The 21595-nt window shown below is 56.2% G+C and overlaps 3 protein-coding genes across 3 annotated transcripts; 1 reads left to right on the top strand and 2 right to left on the bottom strand.

Annotated features, from left to right (window-relative positions):
• Positions 1-3158: 3158 nt before the first annotated feature.
• On the bottom strand, positions 3159-4377 carry VOLCADRAFT_120289 (uncharacterized protein; the record flags this gene model as incomplete). The annotated part of the gene is made up of 3 exons (XM_002946353.1): positions 3159-3760; positions 3981-4123; positions 4248-4377. 3 exons carry the CDS (start codon positions 4375-4377, stop codon positions 3377-3379), a joined length of 657 nt encoding a protein of 218 aa, XP_002946399.1. The 3' UTR covers positions 3159-3376.
• A 948-nt stretch (positions 4378-5325) lies between these two features.
• VOLCADRAFT_115965 (uncharacterized protein) lies at positions 5326-10763 on the top strand (the record flags this gene model as incomplete). The annotated part of the gene is made up of 11 exons (XM_002946516.1): positions 5326-5336; positions 5872-5985; positions 6063-6240; positions 6716-7099; positions 7341-7517; positions 7832-8095; positions 8607-8903; positions 9505-9564; positions 9625-9807; positions 9949-10290; positions 10707-10763. The coding sequence occupies 11 exons, from the start codon at positions 5326-5328 to the stop codon at positions 10761-10763; spliced, it is 2067 nt and encodes a 688-aa protein (XP_002946562.1).
• Positions 10764-11287: 524 nt separating this feature from the next.
• Positions 11288-12957, bottom strand: VOLCADRAFT_120288 (uncharacterized protein). The gene is made up of 3 exons (XM_002946352.1): positions 12931-12957; positions 12120-12740; positions 11288-12016 (listed from the first exon to the last, which is right to left on the bottom strand). The coding sequence occupies exons 2-3, from the start codon at positions 12531-12533 to the stop codon at positions 11699-11701; spliced, it is 732 nt and encodes a 243-aa protein (XP_002946398.1). The 5' UTR covers positions 12534-12740; positions 12931-12957; the 3' UTR covers positions 11288-11698.
• Positions 12958-21595: the final 8638 nt, after the last annotated feature.

The raw sequence follows: 21595 nt of genomic DNA, 5'->3' as shown, positions 1-21595 counted from the left end.
CGCGACGGTGCTGACCATCGCGACGCGGGTGGGGGCTGTTTGAGCGGGAAGGAAAGGTGCGTCCGCGGTCGTGGTCCTGACGTTGGCGATTGGAGTAGTCGGTGCGGGCCGGGGAGCGGGAGGGGGAGCGGGAGGGAGAGCGGCTTGCGGTACGGGAGGTGGTGGGGCGAAAGGGCGAGCGGTCGGTGGGGCGAAAGGGCGAGCGGTCGGTGGGGCGGGGGCGTCCACGAAAGGGCGAAGGAGACCTGATAGACAGCCGGCGTACCAGGTGAATGAGTTCCGGGCACGAAAGCTTGTCGTGGCCCTCCGAGCCGCACTGCAGGCACCGGCCCGCGTCCTGACGTTGTTGACGGATCGAGGCGGGAACGTTGATGGTGCGGGTGCCCTGGGGTAGGCGGACTAGGGCGGCGGAGGTGTCCATCGGGTCGTCCCGGCGATGCTCACGTGTTCGTGGAGGAATAACGTCAGAGCGGATGCGGTGGCAATTGCCGTGTGCTGACTGGAGAATCTATCTACTTACTAATAATCCTCAACGGTATCGATGTATTAAGATTGCTGCCGACAAGCACGTGGCAAGTACATAATACCAAAATACTTCCTATGATATAAACAAGAGGCTACGCCATATCGATGAAGTCCCACATTTTACTGTGTTACTAGGATTGATGTAGCTCCATGATAGGATATATCCAGGTAATTGCCCAGATATGAGTAAAAGAGAGTTGGATTTAAGGGCCAGGCCCCGTGCCTTGCTGGGATTCCTAAGACGTGAATTAGGAAGCATACAAGGGCATGCTGCAGCCGGGGTTACAATACACGGAAGCGGTGCAGACAAGTCGGGTTTCGGCTTCCTCGAAGCCGGAAAAAGGGCGGGGCCCCCCTGCATCCGTACAGGCCGGTAGCTAGCGCGGCACGTGTGACAATTGATGGGTAGTGTCAACGCGGTGGGAGATGTGCTTTGTTGCAGCAGTGCTGATGGTGTGAGAGCTAAGCTTGCACCGGCGGAATCGTCAGCACCGCCTGCGGGCTTCACGCGAATCGCATCCATCCCGGGTGCATGCCGCATGGACAGTGCGGCAGACCGCAAGTCGGAATGCCCGTGCAGGCAAATGGTAACGAAAGCTGGGGGAATTTCGGTGTTGTCTGTGATGTTTTTCCCCGAAGCGCCAGCGGCCTCAGCAATCCGCCCCACAGCCGCGGCTTCATCGGGGCACACCGCAACTCTTCGGAGGCCCCGTGCATTGGCCAAAGTAAATGTACAAACAAGCAGCTTGTGTATTTCATAGAGAAATGAAAGCAAATTATGTTGGCCTGCTGGTGGCAAGTCGGATTGCCCATGCCGGCAAATGGTAACACAAGCTGGGTGTTCGAGTTATCATACGCCGTCATCTAAGAATTCAAATATGAGATACGCGGTACCTTTCGGGATGAAATTTAGCGCGAGAGGCGTTGATGTGACTTTGGCCTCGGTCAATTGAGGCAGCCAAACTTGTTTGTGCTCATACGATTTTTGTTGGCTACATGCGAGATACCTTGCAATAGAGAATGCTGTATAGTAACACACACACACACACACACACACACACACACACACACACACACACACACACACACACACACACACGCACGCACGCACGCACGCACGCACGCACGCACGCACGCACGCACGCACGCACGCACGCACGCACGCACGCACGCACGCACGCACCCCCCCCCCGCACGCACGCACGCACGCACACACACACACACACACACACACACACACACACACACACACGGACATGGGCAATCCTACAGGTCGGGGCCCCCCTGGGCGCTTCGCGCTGGGGCCCCGCGCAAAAATATAGTCTGTAGAGGTCTGTGCGTCGTCGTGCATTGGTCTTCTTGTAGTCCAGGACACCAGCCGATATCGCTGAAGTCGTATAGCCCACCCCACTTGTTCTATGTCACATCCTATACTATTCAGCGAGTGTCCCCCCTTTGTATCTCAAAAAGAGGATTGCAATTTATAAGGTTAGGCTACCAAAACACATGCTATCTCACTTTAAAGGCCTGCTTCCGCAACTGATCTAATTTATAAAGGAAATTCTTCAGCTCGTGTTATCCATTTACTTATTCTGGGCAGACGCACGGCCGCGGCGTTGAAGTGAGCATACATACTGCTGGCAGGTGGCTGGCAGAAGTTAAGGCCTGACTTCTGCCCCGGGGTTTCAAATCCGCCTGCCGACGCTCGGTGTGTAAGGGGTGTTGAATCGGGACCCCAGCTTGTTGACGGTGTAGGACGTGATTATAGCAATTTGCGAGCTGACCAGGAACTAAGTTGTGGCGCTGTTGCTGAGCCCAACGAATACATTCTGAAGTCGGATGGGGTGAATGGATTAGGGTGCCCCTCAGGGGAGAGCAGGGAACTGCCTCGGGAAAGGGGGCCGCTGGTAAAGCTGTAACAACATGCTCCATTCGTTTAGTGCCATCCTTCGTCCGTGCTGGAACAAGTCGAGCATTTACATCCCATGCGTGTGGGCGCTTGATGCACAACTTGATACCATGGACACTGCCAAACATGAGCTGATTTCACATCGAAGAGCCGTTCCGGGGCTGACAAGGTCAGTGCGATGCCCCCACATTATCAAGTAACCACGTGTGTTCCGCTACGTGGACGAAAGACGCGCAGTCCATTCGTGTTTAACGCAGTAAGGATGCCACGCCAACCAGGAAGGTGCCCACCCAAATTTCAACAAAACACACATCCAACCCAGCAACTCAGCCATCCAACAGACTTCAGGAGCTTTTTGTTCTCTGGCTGTTGCCATTTGCCACGCTCACGACTGCACCTTCACAAGGCTTATGCATGGTGGATTATAGCGACCAAAGAAGCAGATAGTCCCAGCTCAACAACTGAAAACAACATGGGCAGCAGGGCCGATACCGATGCATGTCCAACAGTGCCGCAAGCAGCAGTTCATGCAGTCCAGGAGGTCGGCCTCACAAGAATTAAAATTCTTGCGGCGCTAACCCATAAATAAATCACAACATTTCATGCACAGCGGAGTGCACGAGCTATCGTACAAAAACCTGCAAGAACCAACCAAATCTGACACATGCGGACAGAGCGTCAGCAAACAGAACAGGCAGGCAAAATCCTCACCCATATCAATAACAACACTGCGGAGGATTGCTCGCAAGTCATGCCACCCAACAAGGCATATCGGACGCCCGCACCGGAACGTGGCCTCTATACGTGTGACAGGGCTGGAAACCGTCCTTCAACGCATTGATTTTTTGCCTGAGCTGAAGAACCACGACTCAAGCAAACTATGCTACGATACTAAGTAGCTGTGTTACCTGGCCATGCGCTTATTAGAGAACTACGACTGGGTCATTTACTGCGGTTCCGCAGGAGTGAGCGTACTGGGGCCAGCGCACTGAAAGCTCCGCGCTCCTCTTCCTCCGCCTGGCTCTCCCGTTGCAGCAACATGTGCAACGCATCCGCATCCAGCGACTCCTTCTTCTCGCGCTTCTCCAGTTGCCTTAGGCTCAACGCAAATTGCGCCACGGTCTTGCCCAGCATGTAGTGTCCCGGCTTCAGCTCCTTCCACGAACGCCGCTCAGCGTCGCTGCGGTGGAGGTGCTCCAGCGAGTTTGTGTACTGGACGCCACCGTCCTCGTCAACCTTGTAGTAAAGCGGCTCTGCACCAGAGGGGTCTCTTGCCGCGAAGGCCTGCTTTTTACTACTGTCATATAGCACAAACGAGTACTGCCCCTGCAGCAACACCAAAGGGAGAAGGACAACAGAGGAACAACACATGGCACAGTGCCGTGGTGAGATACACCATCTTGCCGCACAACATGGAACCAATAAGTGATAGAAAGCGGACTGATCGATTGTCCTCCGAATCTTTGGCACAAGCAGTGTCGCTTTGGACAGTGCCTGTGAGCCACGTTAAGCTCGTTTTAAACAGACCACCTGAAAGAAAACGCACCTGTAGCTCAGACAACATGAGAAGTTCTCGCCCACTGTCGAAACTTTTATACAGGTCCAGGATGCACGCTGTTGTCAAGGCACCTGTCCCAGCGCCCTCTGGTGCGGCCACACCGCTACCCGGTCGACTCCTTGTCAGTAGATCTGACGTACGCACGGGGAACACCCGGCAGGAAAATGCTGTTGGTAAGCCTGTGTTGATGCTACAATGCTGCATGCGGCAGGTGGAGGCGAGGTTTATGAGAAAGCATTCCCGCCTTGGCCTTACCGTGCAAATTGCTCAGAGCTCCAAAAAACACGAGCACCGTGTCTTTGCTTTGCTGCACGTACGGCGTAACCCGCACGAGTTCATCGGTTAAGGGCACGATGCCGGGTTGGACAGTGACGCCGCCTGCCATCAAAAGACGTAGACTTCATATGCTATCGGTATTCCATAGGTCCAAGCTGTTACCTTACCTCCAGGGTAGACAAACTTTTGGACCTGCGTTGCGGGATTGGACGACACCTGCCGAGCTTGGCCTCTACGTGCCGTAGCCTCCGCGTACCTGTGGGCATCGTGTTGCAGTTTCTTTCGCAAGCGTGGAACTGAGGCAGGTGGATGACTGCAATAATAAAGCAACCATGACCGACCCTAGGGCCGCGACAGCATCACGTGTCAAGGGTGGGTAAATTTATTCCTCCAGCTTCACAATGTGACATCTGCCTAGTTTCCAAGCTTGTGGAGCTGATCAAGAAAAATCCACCGTGAGAGTCCCGGCGTACCGATCCAAACGCTCGTTCACAGCTTGCTCGTTATGTGCTCTTGCGCCAAGTAAGGTCCCAAGGAGTGTTGGTGTCCTGAAGGGAGTAGCACGCAATTGATGTTGGCTAGCCCTAAAAGAAAGGACGTGGCGTATATGCATATATGTGCATATGTATGGATCCTCACTTTGGAACGTAGCAAAAAAAGCTTCCCGGATGAGCTGCCAACATTCACGAGAGAGTTGAGGAAGAAACTCAGTTTGCCTTTTGCCGACGACTCAATCAGCTTTAGATTTTTAGATATCCCAAGGACGGCAATGCATCACGGTTTGTATTAAATCTTAGGAGACTGGGTGCCATGCTTAGCATTCTTCTGGTGCTGACAGCGTACCCGTACACGTTGATTTTAAGTAGTGTAGTTCCATACTTGTATTTGCTTCTGAGTCCATGCGGACTATTTTCCTTAGTTAATAAAAAAATACAGACGGAGGTATCCTTGGTTGATAGGAAGACGCATCGTCGGTGAATTCCCTTAACAAACACTTATTAAAAAGCCATTATCTTGTGCTTTTAAAACTGCTGGCACGACAAAGTGGGGTGACATTATGGACGACAGGTAATCAATGTGGCATCTTGGCTTTCATCAAAGTCCCGGCAACGGAGTGCATCGCTGCTATTCAGGCGAGCTAAGCGTGCTTTACGCTCCAGAGCTGCAGAGCGCAGCGAGGTATGGAATACTGAAGGAAAGGGTCAATGGTGGGCCCCGCGTTCATTTGCAGAATATGCTTTGCGAGCGCTAATCTGAGGCCCCATGTTCGTCGCACTTATCTACTAGGATGAAAAGGTGGCCCGGCCTGGAGCTGGTCCGGTCTCCGGAGGAGGAGGCATCTTTAAGTCCGCAGCCGTCGCCGTGCTCCGCCAGCATCGTAAGCTGATGACAACAGGAGATATTACCAGGTATACTTGAGCTCGTCCCTGTGCCGTCCGACTTAAGGGGTGTCCTGTGAAGGACGGGCCCACGGGCCGCGAGTTGAGTGGGGGCCGGTTGAAGGAACACACTATATTCAAGTTGTATCTTGGGGACGCCTGATAACGAATCGTCTAATCGTTATTGCTCCTTATTTAAGTCCTTTGCGTTGTCACGACCGCAGACTTGCGGTTGAAATGGGGCTCCTTAAGTGCCAGGGCAAGACGCCCGAGGCAACTATGGCATCAGCCCTGTACACGGACGTGAAACGGAAGCTTCACAAATCGTTATTCACAAGGTAAGATGCTTTAGCTGGTATTCAGGAATGCATATGCATTACGGGCCCTCAGGTTCTTTGCTGCTGGCACCCTGCAGGCCGCAGGAAGGACTCTTTGGGTTGCGGGAGTGGCTTGAAGAGCGCTATTACCCGGAAGGCTGGGTTGGTCCACCTGATGGGCTTGGCTTGGCGCCTTTTAAGCGTCGAAACAACACCGGCGCACACCAGGGGGGCCCGTCTGCAGCAGCCTCTGCGTCAAAAGCAGGGCGTCAAGGGGTAAGGATCCTGCGGCTAGGGAGCTGGGTGCGCACGCCCCTGGCATCAGACTGGCGAGAGCTGGCATCAGTTCTGTTATGCCATCACAGCCGATTTTCTGCAGTACAGCATGCCATGCCGGCCAGCTAGAGATTCGGTTCGGTTGAGCCAATTCACGCGAATATTCCTGAGGCCGTATATGTCTGGAATACCTGCTACAGGAAGGCCCTGCCTATACGGCATCATAATTATAGCCACCAGCTGGCCCAGGGTGCCTCTCGCCACCGCAGTGCTTCTTTCGTTTCCTAGACAGCTGATAGAGCCCAAGCTCATGTAGCCAGCACGATGCAGCGAAGCCACACACTTCGCCTGGAAGTTTTCGGCCCTGCTTCTGGTGTTTTTCAGTACTTGGGTGCTGGTGTGGTCTGTCTAACACCCGTGCCCAATGATCTCATTTGCTAGCTGTGGCCTCACCCGCGGGCCCTCCTGCGCACAGGTGCGCACTGGGCCGGGTCGGTCATCCAAGTCGCGGGCGTCGCGCTCCTGGCGTTCTGCCTCCAGCGACGCGGAGGACGACGACATGCTCGAGGACGATGACGACGACATGGTTATGGCGGGGGGCCGCGCGTACCCGGGCGGCTCTGCAGCAGCGCACGCGGGCGGCTCTGCAGCAGGGATGGCCGGCCACGGGGAGGACGAGGATGTGGATGAGGCGATGGGTGAAGGGGAGGACGTTGACATGGATGAGGAGGGCGATGGTGGAGACGATGGAGCGGCGGATGAGGGTCAGGAAGAGCAGGGCAGCGATCGGCGAGTTGGGTACGAAGAGTTAGGCGGTGGTGGAGCTGGTTTGGATGAGCAGCGTCATGTAAAGGACGTGGTAGGTTGGCATAGGTCCTTTTGGGAGCCTGCCGCCAGCAATGCCCTGCGCGAAGCTGGAGCTTGGGATAAGTGTAAAATCGGCCTGGTGTCGAGTTTTACACGCTTACTTTGTGTTGTAACGGCTGCTCTGGGAACTTGGGCTGGACCATTTTATGGCAGTGCATGGTCAGCGGCGAAGGCGCAGCATAGACTTTCGCCCCGGCTTTATCCACTATTCAAACTGGCGTGTTCTGCTGCAGGGTTCCGCTCGGGGACATCCACAGCCGGCGGCGTCTCCGGGACCTGGCACTGGTCGTCGTGGCGGCAGGTTGCGCAGCGGAGGCGGGTTTCCTGAGCCGGGGCCACCACAGGACGAGTGCCTCTCGCCGCTGCACATGCTCGGAGAGGCGGCAGCTAGTGAGAGCATGGGGGAACTGGTGAGCAGCGTAGAGCAGCACGAGATGGCATTTTAAGTCCGCCAGGACCACTTAAGCTTCCTTTTAACTACTTACCTCCATGACGACGTCCATGGGTAGTAAAGAGGTACATATGGGCTTGCCTGCCTTGATGGTTTGCGATGTTCTCTGCCACTGCGACGGTATATTATGTGGCAAGGCTCGGCATGTAGGGAGGCCTGTGCTCTAAAACAGGTGTGCTCTGAAACGCTTATGTCTTCCCGGCCGAAGAGGCGTAGCATTGCCGGATGATTTGATGGAATGTGACGGCACCGCGATTTTCTGCCCCGGCGCAGGTTGCCGAGCAACTTACCCATCCCCCTGCGAAGCGGAAACGCCCCTCTAGCATCACCGTCCCGGACCGCGGCGGTGGCCTGGGCGGTGTGGAAGGCATCACGCCCAAGTCGCCCTATGAGGACAGCCTGGCGGCGCTTCATGAAATCGCTACCAGCCCCTCCACCTTTGAGTTGACCTCTCATCGCGAGTCGCATCAGAAGGACCGCGACGGTGGGCGAGGAGCCTTGGCGGCCGGCGACGGTGCAGGCACGGGAGGCGGGAAGGTGGGCCGTGCACGACCTCGTCTGCACGTGGACGTACCGGCCCACGGACCGGACCTGGGCGGTGGACCTGGTAGCCGGCGCGACAGTGGCACACCAGGGACGGCCTTGCTCACGGACAACCCGATGCTGCAGGTGTGGCCCATGTGCCTGCCAGGGGCAGAGGGCTGTTGGTTGGGCAGGCCTTTAGACAGCGGCTGCGTGTGCGCTTATAATGTAGTACGTAAGCTTAATTGGGCGCAATCTATGGCTAGGTTCGACTTGCGATGCCATGTGCGAACAACTCCCTTGCTGTATGGCAGGGCCAGGCGTTATCGCTGTTCTCAGTGAGGCCAGGATCGTGGAGCTTTCTTCGGGATCTAGCACCCGTGCGGCCTGTGTTCAGCTTAATGTTGACAGGACAAAAGGGTGAAGAGGACGGCCCTCGATTCTGTACTAAAGCAAGGCATCTTCCAAATGCACTCCAGGTGCAGAGGAATGTAAAGCTATGTCCGTGTTCCTTGGAAACCTGCAGGGGGAGACAACTCCTGCCATCTTGCTTCAAGCCTCTCCCGTCACTACAGCCAACGGCCAGCAGGCGATGGTGCTGCGCCAGGCGCCAGTGCTCGTGACCCTCCCACCGGCCCTCGCATCGCCATCGGCGGCTGCTGTCGGTCAGCTCGACACGGCAGCATTACTGCACGTTCAGCTGCCGGGCGGTGCGCCCTCGGAGCTGATGCAGACCACGATCATCACTCCAACTGGGCAGCAATTGACACCACTCCGGCCGCATACGGGAGGCACTGGCCAATCAGGGCGCGGTAACCTCAAGGTGGGTTGGCTGTCCATGTAGCGTATCCAGGTTACGGGCGTTGTAACTGCGCGCGGGGTGCAATAAACCGGGGCCCATGGATGGATGATTACGATTGTTACAACGTCAGGGGCTTGCATTGCCCCTGGCCGTTGAAGCGCCGTATGCCTGCCGTCCCAGACGGGAGCGAGGGAGCTAGCTATAGGCATTTGTGGGACAGCTCGATACCCGTTGGGCCTGCCTCCTTACCGGGCTCGACCCTGCCCGAAATATCCCGTGATTTTGCTCTTGGGTAGCAGTTTCATCAGCTACTACTTCCCTTCCCCATTTAGCAGTGAAGTCAAAGTAAGCATCTGGGATCTCATGGCGTGTGCTTCACAGGAAGAGGGGGTATCTGCGAACATCATGTTATTAGTGATGAAATCGTGATGACCTTTTGAGGGGAGGATAAAGCAGCATTGCTAACGTGGGGATCCTGCGTCGGTACCTATGGCGGGCTTGCCGCTTCGTGGTGCCGCGAGTCTGATGGGGATTTCTATGATCACATGTTTGGCCTTAAGCATGTCTCGAAATGTACGCCTGATTATAATGATACTTTTGGACTGTGGGTTCCTGACCACAGGTGGATACTGGTCCTGCCTCATCACGGCCGGTGGGCCGTCGCGTGAGCTTCTCTGGACAGGTGGGCATCTTGGGACCGAGTAGCGCCCCGCTACATCAATCACTCCGACCACCCGGTCAGGTGTCAGGGCCAGGCGGTGCTGTGAACGCTGCCGGCACAGTGCCGGCAGGCAATACGCCGGGCGGCCAGACGTGGCCTCCTTGTCTAACACCCGCTCAGGTCGAACACGAGCTGACGGAGATCACTCGGGTCCAGAAGGTGGTCGAACGGCTCGAATCAAAGCTGGGCAACACGCATCCCCAGGTATGGTGTCAGCGTCCGTGTGGTGTTCACTAGGATTCTCAGGTACTCCTGGCCGTCTGCCTTACATAAGTTTCCGCAGCCTGCCAAAACAACATAAAAGCACCTGTGCTGTTCTGGTGGCGCGGTGATGGTGCTGTGCAGGTGGGGAAGGCCTGGCTGTCAGTAGCGCGCATGTACCAGCACCTTGCTGAGGCGCAGCGGAACAACGGCGAGAGCTGCGCTAGCAGCAAGGCTAAATCCGTCGAGGCACTGAAGCGCGCACGGGCAGTGTGTCAGGCTGTCGCCGAGAGCTGCGGAACGACCCTGCAGTGCGAGGCAGCGTTTGATTACCTAACCGCACGCAACGAGCTTGTCGGGGACGCCGACCTTGCAGTCGAGGCGGGGCCAAGCCCTGTGGATGGTACCCGCCCAACAGGCGGCTCTGTTTCACCGCCTGCGGTTCTGGATGGGGTCCAAGGGCAGGGTGCAGCATTAGTCCTGCAGGTTGGTACATCGAGCGACGGCCATAACGCTCTTGTCCGCGGGACTGACAACGTTACAAGTACTAATGAAGTCTCAGGGCCGCAGGAGCAGCAACAGCAGCAGCAACGGGACGGGGCTGCGGGGATGGCAAGGCTGGAAGGCTCGGGTGGGGAAGCGGATGTGGGTCCTCCCCAGCCAACCATCACTGTCCAGGGATAATACCCTGAAGTCGGCGAACTGATATTACACATGCATTGTAGTGCATTTAAACTGTACAAAGCTGGATATATCTCCTGGACCATACGCACCTGAGATTGTTCCCCTCGCCGTGAAGCTTCTGTTGCGGATTAGCTAGGGCTCGGGGCCGGGTTGAGGTTTCCTACTGAGTTATATGCTTCATGTATTTCATTTGTACGTTTACGTGGCTTCGGATGCAGGCTAAAACCGTGGATTTCTTTCCAGTCACACCCGAACTAGCGCTGCTTCTCGACTAAGGGGCAACTGAGTTTTATAGGTGCAGAGCACGGTATGTGCACCGTTTCGCCATGCCAAAACTGAACGGGAGGCCTTACCTGACAGACATGATGACGATTGCCTTGTGTGATTGGTCCGGACTGGCACGCATCCATTAGTTAGTGGTTGGCTGGGCTTCAATGAAAGGCCATGCTGCGGCCATGCGAAATCAGCTTCTTGCTTATTGTAGCAGCTGGCCGCTGAAAAGGCCTCTCGAGATGCTGGTGGTCGCGCTACCCGCGTATTTATAGTGCCGTACTGTGTACCGGCTGCTACACTTATGATCTGACACCCATGCTTTCGGTTACTGCACCGTGTTCTTTGCCCAGCTTGTCGAATGCCCGTGTCCCTCGGACACCACTTCATGAAAATTCCTGGACATTAGTGGGCCCTTTAATGATCATGGACAAGACGGAAAGGTGTATCTCCGTATTGAGAAGTCGTGTTACTGATGCTCGCACGTGTGAATTCCATCTGTACAGAAGCTCACCGGCGCATGCCGAAGCTCATGGGTGTATTTACATATACGCTAGAAAGGATAGCCCGAAAGCCACTCGCTTCCCGACGCTTCCCGGTATACTAGATACCCGCGCGACATCGTGGCGTCACCTCAACAGTGGCACTGCTTACCATGAGCTCTACACTTTACTTGGACAGTCCAAACGAAATGGACAGGTAGGAAAGTCTGAATCAATAATGGACAAGGGGGATGCATATGGACGTTTGTAGCCACGTTAGGCCATGTTGGCTAACCATGTCACAATCAATCAATAACTTGCCTATGCATCAATAAACCTGTAATGATAAGGATGTACAATCTATGAGCTGACAAGAGCTGGTATTGCGTTATTGCTAAACCACAGCTTGCTGACCCGGCACCAAAAGAGATGCAGTTTTATCTGGCCACCATCTGCGGCTATCCCCTCAATCCGCAAGCTTGGATACGAGAGAGCGCAGCAGCAGCCCAGGCTTCAAGCTGCTGGTCCAAGTACTCGTCCAAGGCCTCCTGGATCGGCCGCAGGCGCGCTCCAAGCCTTGCAATGGCCTGGCCCCTGCTACCCATTTCCTCGGCAGCTGCGGATGTGACCAACGCCTCCTTCCTCAGCTTTTCTGCTTGCTTTGCCCAACCCTCGGCTGCTCGACTGTACTTCTCTGCAGCCGCTGAATCGCGTGCAGCCCGCTGCGCAGCCAACTTGGAGCGGGCACGGGCAACACACACTGCCGCTGCATCAGCCTGCGCCACAGGAACAAGCTTAAGGTCACATCTACGAGCCAGATGGGGGCTATAACCCGTGTGACACGTGCACCATGCAGAACCGATACACGCCAGTACTCACTCTTGTTCGCAGGTTGTCGCACTGGGCTGTCCGCGCTGATGAGATTGCAGCCAAAGCCGTGGCCGCATCGTCCATTTGGCGGGCAAATGGGCCCATTTGCTGCTCCAGCTGCTCCTTAGCTACCTGCACTGCTCGGGCCGCATCCTGGGCCACGTCTTCACCACGCCGCGAATGTGCACGTGCGGCTGATAAGTAATCGCCTGATGGATGCCGGGCTTGCAGCAGGCTGTCGAAGTCCCCTGTTAGGGCCTCTGACTGTGCCGGCAATTCCGGAGCTGTGGCATCCCCCACGGACCTGCCAAGAGGCGCCAAGCCAATGCCTGGACCCCTCTCCCCACGAAGCACAGCCTGCATTGCCTCACACAAAAGGAGGTCCACGGCTTGCACCAGCGCATGCTGAGCCTGGAGTTCCATATCACACGCATGTTGCAGGCGTTCCAGGACTTGCAAGCAGTTCGCGCTCTCGCCCGACAGCCGTGCAGCATGCTCCTGTACTGTTCGCGCGTGTGTCGCAAGCTCGACCGCTCGCTCACCCAGAGCAGCCGACTGCTCAGCAGCCGATTGCGACTTCGCGAGGGCTACGGCGTGCGCAGCCGTGTCTTTGGCACTGCCCAGCTGGACCTGCGAGTTAAGGAGAGCGGTAGCAAAACAAAGGATCCCTCACAGCGGCGAGCCAATATCAATATTCATGACTTCGTATTTTGAACACAACATGGAGGAAGAAATTCAGGAGCCAGCTCCCTGAAAGTGCGAGCTTGAGGACGTGCTTTTTATTTTCCATAGGCACGTTTGTAGGTCACGGACAACGCACCTTCAGCTTGTTGCTACGCCTCGACGCCTTGCCGAATAGGCGCTGGCTTTGCTGCTGCAGCCCGGCCACTGTCGCATGCAAAGCCGCCACCTGCTGCACAAGCTCGCCATGCAGTCGCTCCAGGGATTGCATTGCACCGCAACCCGCAAGCATGGATCCGGAAAGACGCGGCAACAGCTGCTCCAGCGCCTCGTCAGGTTGCGGCATGGCAAAAGATGCTGAACCCGTGCCTCCAGGCATGGCAGTCAGCTGCAGCCGCTCAACCATATTTGTTGCACGGTACGCGAGGGCCTTGTAGCGCGCGAACTCCTTGCGGTGGCGCCGCATGGCCGCATTCAGGTGGCCTCGGCGCTGCTGCCATTTGGCCAGCGCTGCTGCCAACGTACCCGCCTCGGAGAGCCGTCCGCCAGAGCGCGCCTTTAGCTCCTCCGCCTGCAGCATCTGAAGTTGCGCGCGGCACTGTTGCCACTGTCGTTCCGACTGCTGTAACGAGCGGTCATGCATGTGCTGGGCGCGCTGGTAGTGCAGTGCTGCAGTGGACCACAACCTCTGCAAGACGGCCGCCGTTGCTGGGTCTAGGTTATCAGGAAGTTGGACCCGAAGTAGCTGGGGCAAGGCTACATTTCCCTTGCCTGGAGAAGATGCCGGCGAATCGGACACAATCGCTGGCATACTGCTCAAACCGAGACGTGGCGTATTGCGATCAGATTCCGAGTTGGGCATCTGCTTGGAGAGCTGGAAACTTTCAGTCGTGTGGCTGGGAAGCTCCTGCTGATGCATTCCGCCAGCACTTAATCGAACGTCGCCTGTAGCCCTATCGACTGTGTTGCCATGGAATGATGGCAGGCTGCTCGAAAGGGTTTCGTTTGAGGACTCGCCGCCGATTGCAGGCCACGTGATTTTATTACCGCGATCGTCGATCTCCAGGTCTGGAGCTTTACTGGGTGAGATGGACCCCGTTGCTGCAGTGGCTGTGGCATTTACCTGCACATCTGGTGCTTGGGCCACCGCATCCCTTCTGGATCCGGAAGCACAAAGCTGTCGGGAAGTCCCATGGCTAGCCTGACCTGCCTTCCTAGCCAAAAGCGATGTTATCTTATGCCCATACGTCTGGACGGCATGAGGTTCATTTCGACTGGGACCAGAGGCCTGGCGCAGAATGACCTCAGCTTGTCTTTGATCCGGAAGGTGATGATCCCCAAAGTTTAATGCTGCCTTCGCCGCCAGAGCCGCAGCTGCAGCCTTTGCTCGGGCCACAGTCTCTGCCGCCATGATCACAAGCTCCGCGTCGTTTTCGCCACACCCGGCTCCGTCTTTGTTCAGCTTTGTTCCCGCTTTAGTAGCATCCGCTTGTCGAAGAGCGCTTAGGTTGGGCTGCGCCGAAGCACATGCATTGCCAGCCCTGCTTTGCCCATCGACGTCTCTCAGGCCTGCGATAGGCCCCATAAGCCTTAGGCTTAATTCCCCCACGAAACCCTCCGCCCCTGCTGACATGGCATGATGCATACCACCGTGGGATTGCAGACGTGCACTCGAAGGTAGAGCGGCCGGTGATGGGAGCGTGTTGCAGTCATCGGGTAGGACGCCACAGAGTGAGGCGTCCGTTTCCTTGGACTCCGGAGATGATGCATCCTTAGGGACATTTCCCGAGTCTGCAGCGCAAGATGTATCTCCTGCTGCAAGCGCACAGTGCAATCGATACAATGCCTGGACAGGGCGAATGACCTCGCTCCACCTCGTTGCAAATGTCATCGCTTTCGAGTTGCTTTCCTCAAGGAGAGCCGTTGCTGCATTGTCCAGCTCCTGGACCTGCATCAGCATCCGTTCTTCATCCGCCAAGAGCTGGTTATATTCTGCCAACTGCGTCGCGGATTTCGCCTCCTCGTCTTCCCCAGGGCTTGGTGGCAGCATTGCAGACTCAGGCGGCCCTCGTGGTCCGGCCGACCCGTTTTCCCGGGGACTCCGAGTGCTGTGCACCAGCGCCCGCAGAGCCGGATTCGATTCCTGCAGGTATGATGCCCTGCGTGCTTGGAGGACACCAAGACGGCCACTGATCGCTTTCCTGCGTAGGTCTTTGGCCTCGTGCACACATTCAAGAGTGGCCTTGAAATAATCTTCGGCATGCTTGCAGTTATCAAATGCGGGGCCCAGCAGGAGGGTGGCACTGTGCTGCTCCGCAAGGTGCTTGCAGGCCGACAGCAACGTGGATGCCTCATCAGCTGTCATGTTTGGACCAGCGTTAAGTTCTGCTGCAACGCCGAAGCGCGCCATGTCCAGCAAGCTCTCGCCAGCAAGGCGCAGGAGCTTCTGCTGTTGCAGGAAACAAGCAGCCTGCGCGGTGGCAGGGATTACAGAAGAATGATGGATCATTGTGCCTAGGATTACAAGACCACGGGCTGGTTGTGCTGGTCATCTTCACACTTGCGATTATCGTCCCATGCGGGACGCAGGCCTACTCCAAGGCATATAGGCTTCCGCCCGGGTTAGCATGGAAACGTGCGGAGCTGCATAAGCCCCACGATGTTCCTCAACAGCAAGAGTTATGTACAAGGCTGCAACTTACCAGCTTTCGCTCTTGAGTGGCATATGCCTCCTGGTATGCCGCCTCGTGCTGCAAGCGCTCCAGCTCCAGTTCGGCAATCACTGCTGCATCCCGTTCTGCAGACACCGCACGTTGAGACATTGCATACGTTGACTGTCCGCCAGTGCTTGTACTGCGTGAGTCAGAATTGCGGTCCCCATCATGGCTGCTCGGTTTGTCATTTCCACGAGCTATGCGCCCTCCAGTCAGTTGGTGCGCCTGCTGTACCATAACCATCCCCTCCGCTACAGCACGCAATTCCTCAGCTGCGTCATGCTGCCGTGCAGCTGCATCACGGGCTGACTGCGCAGCCTGCGAAGATGACAACGCATTGTTGCGCCTCTGCTCTGCTGTTGCAGCACAATCCAGCGCCTGTATGAATTTCGCGGTGGCCTCCGTCAAGGCCTGCAGTGTGACGGAGTGAAGCTGCACGGCGGCTAGGATGCCGTGGGGATGACTTGGATCAGCAGCGCCCTTTTGGGTAAAGGTTGCTTGGTCAGGGCCAGCCCGTGAAGCGTCCAAAGCGGTGCCAGTCGTATCTTGGAGAGCTTCACGGTTGATGATGAGTGCAGTGGAGCCGCACAGCAGTGCCCGTATCTTGTCCACAAGCTGTTGTGCGTCCTCTGCCCTTTGACGAGCCTGCAAACCCGGGGAAGCACAGGCCGACGGTTTACAAGGAGACAATGACATGTTTAATGGAAAGCGTCCCGGGACAAGGTACAGAAGCTTCACTACCCTGGACGTACCTTTGTGATGCGCAGCTGGCTTGACTGCATGGCTAACTCGGCTTGCGCTACACGGACCCGGATCGCGAGCACCTGCTTGTCCGCTTCAGCCCGCTGCCGATGCGCCAACATCAGCTCGGCTTGCGCCATGTTGATTGCTCGCTGCAACTTGTCCTGGTCCTCAGCCTCGTCATCCGCATGGCCCTCTTCCGCAGCTTTTCTATCGGCGGTGAGCTGCTCCAGAGACTCCCGCAGTTCTTGTACCCTTCACATAGGGGCCGACCGCACGCTTGTGAGCAAGGTGTGAACAGCCAACCGTCAGAAGTGCGCTCCTGGCACCAATTATTTGCATCGTAGCCAGCTATGCATGCAAGACGACATAAACGCTTCATCCCTAAAGGCAACTGCAACCTAGATGCGGTAATGAAGCCAAAGGTTGACAGAGACGTGTCCATCTGCTTGTCAAGTTCGATCAGTACGCACTTGGTCTCAGCTGCTGACAGCGCCGCTTCCTCTTTGCTCAGGTGGACGGCAGCAAGGGCAGCCTCGCGCATATGGTTGGAATGGTTGTCATGTGCATCACGCGCATCCAGCAGGTGTCCCACGGCAGCGCTGCAGAGCCTGGCCAGATGGCTGAGTAGTCCCATGCGGGACTCCGACTGCAAGGCAGGCATGGCAGGTTGCGTGAATCAGCCATTCAGTACCGCGTGCACGCAGAGGACAGTACTTAAGTTTACCTTCGCGTACAAGCTTGCTAAAAGTGTCTGCTTCTGCTGCAAGGACTCGTATCGCGCTTCGAGCTTCATGACGTCCTCTGTTATCTCTGCGAGCTGCGAAGTGAGCATGTTGGCCGCCTCCTGACGGACGACGGCTTGTGCATCATTGCCCATCTGCATAAAAACATTTGCAAAATAGGAAATTGCTATTGCGAGGGCCGAACAGCTGCATGAACTAAGACGCACTGCATCAGGCAAATGCAGCTCAAGAACTAGCTTGCCATTCCCGCAAAGCCCAAAGGTTACCACGTAGGGATCCCCTCGAAATGGTGCGCCTGTGGTACATGCAATTAGTGCACGCTGATTGGTGCGATTGGTGCTTACCCATGCACAGCACGCGCATACCTGGTGACCGGGCAATCATACCTCCCGGGAACGGCCCCTAGCCATTGCCCTGCAAGCTATACGCACCTTCCACAGCATTTGGCTCTCCACCTTGTGTGCCTCAACTTGCCCAGTCAAATTCTGCATCTCCCCACGCCTGTGCTGCAGTAGGGCGCTCAAAGCCTGCTGGTTGCGCTGAGCCAGCTCGAAGTCTATTTGAAGCTGTTCATGCTCCTCCTGGTGCTGGTCCAACTCATCCATATGCCGCAGCAGTTTCACAGTTAGGTTGGCCAGCTCCATGTACAGTCCAGCAGCGGTCACCTCGGATATGCAGGCATTGGTCTCATGCACTGCCTGGGCATTGAAAAGGCGACGCTCTGCCTCCGCCTCCATAAGCGACCTCTTCGATGTCGTGATTGCCTGTCCAACAACCGCTGCGCTGTCCCGTTTACCCGCCTGCGCAAGCAGGTCACGGCAAAGTTTGCAACATTCATATTTGTATCTAAATTAGCTATCGTCTTGAACCAACGAGGACTTCTGCTCGAATGTAATTAATGATCAATGCCCCCCACCTGGCTAAGGTATTTTTCCGCCTCTTGCGAGGCCTTCAGCTCCTGCCTGGCCACTTCTGCCCTTTCCATAGCGTCGGCAGCCTGGCATAATAGCTGCAGTGTGCCCCATTGGCGCTCGCCGCACTCGTACCGCAGCTCGCACGCTCGATGGACATACTCTGTCACGCTCTGCACAGCCGCTGCTGACCTACTCACTTGCGCCATGCGCTTGTCCGCCTGCGATGGCAACAGAGACTGTTGGCATGGTGCAAATGCCAGCGCGATTTCGCTACGACGGTTATGTTCGCTTTACTAGGCTGACCACGCCCCGGAACTCACAAGGTACAGCTCCTGCTTCGCGCCTTGCAGCTTTGCGACAAGATCCGTCAGGCGTTGCTTGCATGAACGTACGGCCTTGAGTTCATGCTGGAGTGCATCCTGCACGGCTGTTGCCTGCCCGCGTGCTGTTGCGGCCTCCATGTTGTGCCCTGCGCGCGTGTGGCGCTCAGCTGCCTCCAAAAGACCCTGTATTTTAGCGGCTAGGTCCCTGACCGCTGAGAGCGCGTCGTGCATGGTCGACAGCTCGGTTCCTTGGTCAGAACAAATACTAACGCAAACGAGCCGCAGACGCGCGACGGATACTGCAGCATTTGCCGCCAAGTAAAGCCGCTCAAACATGGGTTGGGCGAGCTCTAACGCGGCTTGGAAGTTTTCGAGCTCGCGATCGATGTCGTTGGCAAGGACTGCAGCACGAGCTGACAGCGCATCCTCAGCCTCAGCCCGTGCATGCTGTAACGCAGCCTCAGACGCAGCCCTGGCGGTTGAAAAGTAACCGAAGGCCATATATTGAGGGTCAGAAGGAGCACAGTTTGTCAAGGAAAAAGCTATAGCACAAGAAAAATGCTAACGGGTACGTCTACTGGCATCGCATATACAAACCAGGAGAAACAGGTTTTTACCTGATTGTAGCAGCCTGTGCACGTATCGCAGATAAAGCTTCTGTGCCTGTGATGCTGCGGTTCGAGCGTTCAGCCGCGTCGGGTCCGGCCGTAAGCAGCAAGGCTGCACCGCTGCTGCACTTTTCGGCGCTCGCCCGTAGCTGCTGCGCCTTCTCCGTATGGACACTAGCTGCCTTTCGGAGCTCATCTCGGTGCTGCTCCAGTGTGGACCGCCATGTATCCTGCTGCATGAGTTGCTCTTGATGGCGGAGCAAAGCCTCCTGACGCTGCTTTGCAGCCTCCCAAGCCGCCACCGCGTCCTGTAATACTTCAATACGCTGCATGTGAGCCTCCAACATTTGCTCCGCAAGAGCAATGGCCGCTTGCGTGGAGGCCACTTGCTGCGATTGTCTGGAGTACATGGAGGGACGGTATGGAGAAAGTCACAGCTTGACCAACCGCACCCAAATGGTAACAAAAGGCATCGGGTGCATTAGCCGATTCCACGAGGACCGATAAGGCGGTGCCTTGGGAAGCATTTGCAAACATCATACCTGACTGTGGCACGTGACGCAGTGGCCAGAATGTCTCCCTCTGACACAGCAACGACCTCCGGCCCTGCCAGGTGTACGTATTGCTGGCGCAGCTCATTCAGCATACGCTCACACTGGGTCCGTGCAGTATGAGCGGATGACAAGTCCGATTGCAGCTCAGCTACGCGTGAGGATAACTGCTGCACCTGAAGGGAGGGCAAGGAAGACCCGAACCAGTTTGAGCTGAGTCATGGAGGAATTTACAATTCTTTTTCACGACCAATAATCCCGGAGTGTATTAAGGGGACCAGCGATGAAAGGGTTGGGAGTCATTACGGACACCAGTACTTACTTCACGCAGGTATATGCCTACGGCCCCTATCCGTGCCGCCAGTCTCCCGAAATCGTCCACTGACAATTATTGGTTGGATATTCAATCAATCAGCCCTCAGGGTCCATCTCGGGTGCCATGAGACACACACCCCAAGCTATGCATTTAACTGTGGAGCATAGCCACTAACCAGCCAGGGGCGGACTTGGATCCCCACTGGAAAGCTAGGCTATCCAAGCTGCACTCCGTAGGCGAGTTGAGCCCGGATTCGAATTCGAACGTGCAACTTTACAATCCCAAGTCCTTATCCGAAAGGATTGGCTATTCCAGAGATAGCTGAATCATACTCCTTTGCTGTATACCCAACGAAAGCACTGCATTGCGTGATATACACCCACCTGCTCCTGGGTCTCGCTAGCATGGAGGACATGCTCTGTGCGCTGCGTCATTAAGTTTATTTCTGCTGACAGGCGCTCGCATTCCGCTCGACTGCTCTCAAGCTCAAGCCGCCGCTGCCCCAGCACTTGCTTGTGCAGCCCCAATTTAGTATCAATCTGCTGGACAACGAGCATTAGGTTTGCGACATCCTCGGAGCATGCCGTGTGGCTTGCGTTCGTCAGCTGCTGCCTGAGCTGTGCTATCTTGTTCTCCAACAATTTAGCCTCCCGCTCTAGCTGCGCGACTTCCGCGGCCAGCGTCTGCATTTGGTTGCGGGACGCGGCCTCCTGCGCTCGGCTCTGACTGGTGCGCTCCGCCAGGTCCAGAGCGTCTAACGCGTGCCGATGGTCAGCCTGGAGGCGATTGAGTGCGTCCTCCATGTCGGCTGCTTTGAGACCAGCTGCGCGTTCTTGCTCCTCCAGCTCCTTAATACGGCCCTGGAGTAAAAGAGCTTCATTCCTGTAGGACTCCGCCTGCACGCAGGAAGGGAACCGGAATGACACAGCTCCTAAGGACGCAGGTCCTTACGTGCAACCCTATTCAACCCATTTACCTTCTGGAGAAGGGCATTTAGCATTAGCTTGACTTTTACGTTCTCCTCGTCATCTTCATCCAAGATCGCTGCGTTCATGCGCACAGCAGCTTCTAGGCTCGCCGCCTCGTTAGCACAAGCCTCGGCCTCCAGAATCTTTGCGGCTAGGTCGGACACGAGGACTGCTGCCTGGTCGGACAAATCCACCTGCCGGCAACGCGCCTCGCTGGCCCGCTCTGCTGCTGCCGCAATCGTTCCAAGGACCATTAGGCTGCCACGGAGGCATCGGTAGCGAAGCTCTGCTTGCTGAAGCTGGAGCGCGGCGAAAGATTTTGTTTCGGAACCTGGGGTTTCACCTCTCAACGCAGGCAAGCTCTTGTCCTGCACGAGAGGCACAAAAGGGCGCAAGTCATGATGCAACATGCGCCAAAACAAAATTGCTCGTATTCGGGACAAACCACAGGCAACATGCCTCAACAGCAATGGATAGTGCAACACATCGTTTGCGTACCTCATGTTTTCCACGTTGGACCACGGCTACCTCCGGGCTCACCACCATTGCCGTAGTAGCAACAACAGCGGCCCCTAGGTCATTGTTGCCGTCCGTCAGCACGGGCATTGCTGAGGTTACCGAAGACCTGATTCCTGTAGTCCCCACCGCCACACGAGCTTTTGTTACATCTTGCATCACAGAGTCAGCTTGTACGGCGCACACGCCTTGTCGGTCCAGGCTGGTGCTCGCTAGACGCAGATTGTCCGCAGCCATCGTATACGATGTCTTAGATGCAAGATGGTGCTTAACAGTAGCATCGCTTGCGTTGATCTGAGGCAAATGCATGGACGGGTGGTTTTGCCCAACCAGGCATTCAGTGAAATGAAGGGGTGATTTGTAAGGGCGCATGGCCAAGAAACGCATCCGTTGGCGGCTGTGTGTCT

Source organism: Volvox carteri (genome assembly GCF_000143455.1).
Source record: "Volvox carteri f. nagariensis unplaced genomic scaffold VOLCAscaffold_3, whole genome shotgun sequence".
Taxonomy (NCBI): Eukaryota; Viridiplantae; Chlorophyta; class Chlorophyceae; order Chlamydomonadales; family Volvocaceae; genus Volvox; species Volvox carteri.
This window is presented reverse-complemented; position numbering and strand designations above follow the sequence as displayed.

Excerpts from the sequence above, each read along its gene's own strand:
- VOLCADRAFT_120288 (XM_002946352.1), bottom strand. The coding sequence starts at position 12,533 with ATGGAACTCCAGGCTCAGCATGCGCTGGTGCAAGCCGTGGACCTCCTT. Across the intron at positions 12,017-12,119 it reads GCGACAACCTGCGAACAAGA|GCTGATGCAGCGGCAGTGTG; the intron begins GTGAGTACTGGC and ends CCTGTGGCGCAG.